We start from the raw sequence: 2,543 nt of genomic DNA, 5'->3' as shown, positions 1-2,543 counted from the left end.
CTAGCATTCCACCAGTTAAAAACAAAAGATAAACCAACACTGAAGGTCATACAACATGCTTAAAAATTAAAACATATTCTAACACATTTTTACAATTATGTACCAAATACTTGTAGTAATCAAGCAATATTAAATATGTTTCGCCATTGCGTTCCATTGGCTGAGCATTATTTGCAATGGTTCCCTTGACCCAGTCATTTAATATTACCGTCTAGCATTACAATTGTAATTACCAAGACTGGTTTAAAAATATATTCAAATTTTATCTCATCTCTAATAGCAGTTAAGATTATTTGTTTTAATGAGATTAGTGTGAAATTGTTATAGGAAAATTCTTCAGTTTTTAATAAAATATACTAGCAGATTTGACTAAGTTTGTATTTCTACCGAATCTAATTAGATGTTAAAAAAGTGTATCTGAGCCTACAAGAATAATAATTTTTTATATTCATGAATGTTGTCTGGCCCTCCAAATAAAACCAATAAATATAAACGAAAACAATTAATATTGAGCTAAAACACTTTCTTGTTGAGTTGATTCATTTGAAATGGAAATATGTGGTAAAACGAATATCAAACATATCCCACCCAGCATATGGTTTGCAATCAATATTGCCCAATAATGTGAGACGATGCATGACAAACACATTGTGTGGTCCACACCACACAAATACTGTCAATGGATCCTTTGATCATTTCTCAGTACAATCCACCAGAATAGGTTACAACAATGGATGTAGTAATTCTGTGTACAATATTACTTAATCTAAATGAACCATTTTGTGTTATGTAAATATAAACAAAATTATGTTACAGTAATATCATGTTAGTTAGTTCTGTCAATTCAGAGACAATGAATGGTTTATGAGTTATGACATTGTTTGAATATATTTAAATTATTTTGGCTATTTTTCTGATAAATGTATACTATTAATTATTGAATAAATGTAAAGAATTCATATTTTTGATATTCTATATATGAGTTGTAAAATAAGAAACAAAAGATATAATTTATAGTTACAGATACCAGATCGATATTGAAGATAGATTCTAAGAAAAAAACATTAATTTTATATCAATAAATTGCCATACATATATGAACAACATAGGCAAAACCATTATTAACCAATTACTGATTTTATTCATACAAACATGAAAAATTAAAATATAATTTACAAAAAAACATATAAAAATGGCTTATTTAAAGTTTTTTTAGTGTCATTTCAAATTTTATATTCATAAATATACACCTATATATCTTTACATCAGTTTTAGCCCAAATTATTCATAAGTACAAACATAAATTAATATTCATTAAGTCTAAAATAAGCATTTAAAGCTCCAAATATGTATTGTCTAATAAATATAATCTACAATGTAATAGCTACTTCTAAATGCTAATCAAATAATAAATCAACACTTTATACAGTAGAGAGCCAATTAAAATATTTGTCAAATCAAATAACTTTTCAGGAGAATTTCGTATTTTCATAGGGAATACTATATCTATGTTTTAGTTTCGTAAATTTACTATATAATTTTTACATAACTTTAAAATATAATATGCATCCTAATTAGTACATATACACATATGTACACACAGGAAGAAGGATGCATTGTCTTATTTAATAAGACTCGCAGTTTACAAACGCTAGTCGCGACAAGCTAAAACTAAGGACAGGGTGAGCTTTGCAGTAGTGGGTAGTGGGCACTGACCTGGGGCAGGTTGGCGGCGATCTGTCTCTGCAGCGAGTCGCGCTCCTTCTCCACCTCCTTGAGCCGCAGCTCCGAGTCGCCGAGCCGCTCCTGCGTCTCCCGCAGGCTCTCCACCAGCTTGTCCCTCTCGTCCAGCATAGACACCCTTAGCTGTTCGAAGTTCGCATCCTCGCCGGATAGCTGCGAACTCCGCTGGCTGATACTGTCCTCGGATATCGTGGGCATCACGTCGCACATCATATTCCACATTTTAATTTAACATCAAACCAGAATACTTATCGTACACGACGCACCCGAAAATACAATTTCGATCACTGATTATTACATATGTTCCGGCACAAACGTTACCTAAATCTAACGCACGTAACGCGCGGAAGCAGTTTCACATCGTAACAACATTCGTATAAGACTTTAGTCAAGAATTCGGGAGACATTCTATTTCGATATTTAGAAAGACACACCTAAAAATCGCACTCCTACGATTCCATACTATCATGGCTCAAGCGGCATGTCTGCCATCTTGGAATGGAACGTCACTCACATCAAAGAATAAATAGTCGTATATTTCAGAGACATGCAAATAGGTAACTTGTACTTCTAGGGCATCATTATAATCAAACATACATTTTATTTTATTTACAACTAGCTCTTGGCTGCGGCTTCACCCACGCGATAAAGTTTTTCTGGGGTAATTATTTTCCTAAAGTAAATGTAGCTTATAGGAAATTAACGCATTCAAACAAGGTTTTAGATTTATATATTAAAATAGATTATTGAATAAAATGCATTTGCGGACAGACTTAAATTATATCATAGCCTCATTTAGA

At 32.1% G+C, this 2,543-nt stretch overlaps 1 protein-coding gene across 1 annotated transcript; it reads right to left on the bottom strand.

Moving 5' to 3' along the window:
- Window positions 1-1,634: 1,634 nt before the first annotated feature.
- LOC119193448 (liprin-alpha-2-like) lies at window positions 1,635-2,236 on the bottom strand. Its single transcript, XM_037447050.1, has one exon. The coding sequence runs from the start codon at window positions 1,963-1,965 to the stop codon at window positions 1,672-1,674; it is 294 nt and encodes a 97-aa protein (XP_037302947.1). The 5' UTR covers window positions 1,966-2,236; the 3' UTR covers window positions 1,635-1,671.
- Window positions 2,237-2,543: the final 307 nt, after the last annotated feature.

The sequence above is a fragment of the Manduca sexta genome, unplaced genomic scaffold (assembly GCF_014839805.1).
Source record: "Manduca sexta isolate Smith_Timp_Sample1 unplaced genomic scaffold, JHU_Msex_v1.0 HiC_scaffold_550, whole genome shotgun sequence".
Classification (NCBI taxonomy): Eukaryota; Metazoa; Arthropoda; class Insecta; order Lepidoptera; family Sphingidae; genus Manduca; species Manduca sexta.
The sequence above is the reverse complement of the archived record's forward strand: the minus strand, read 5'-3'. Positions and strand labels throughout refer to the sequence as shown.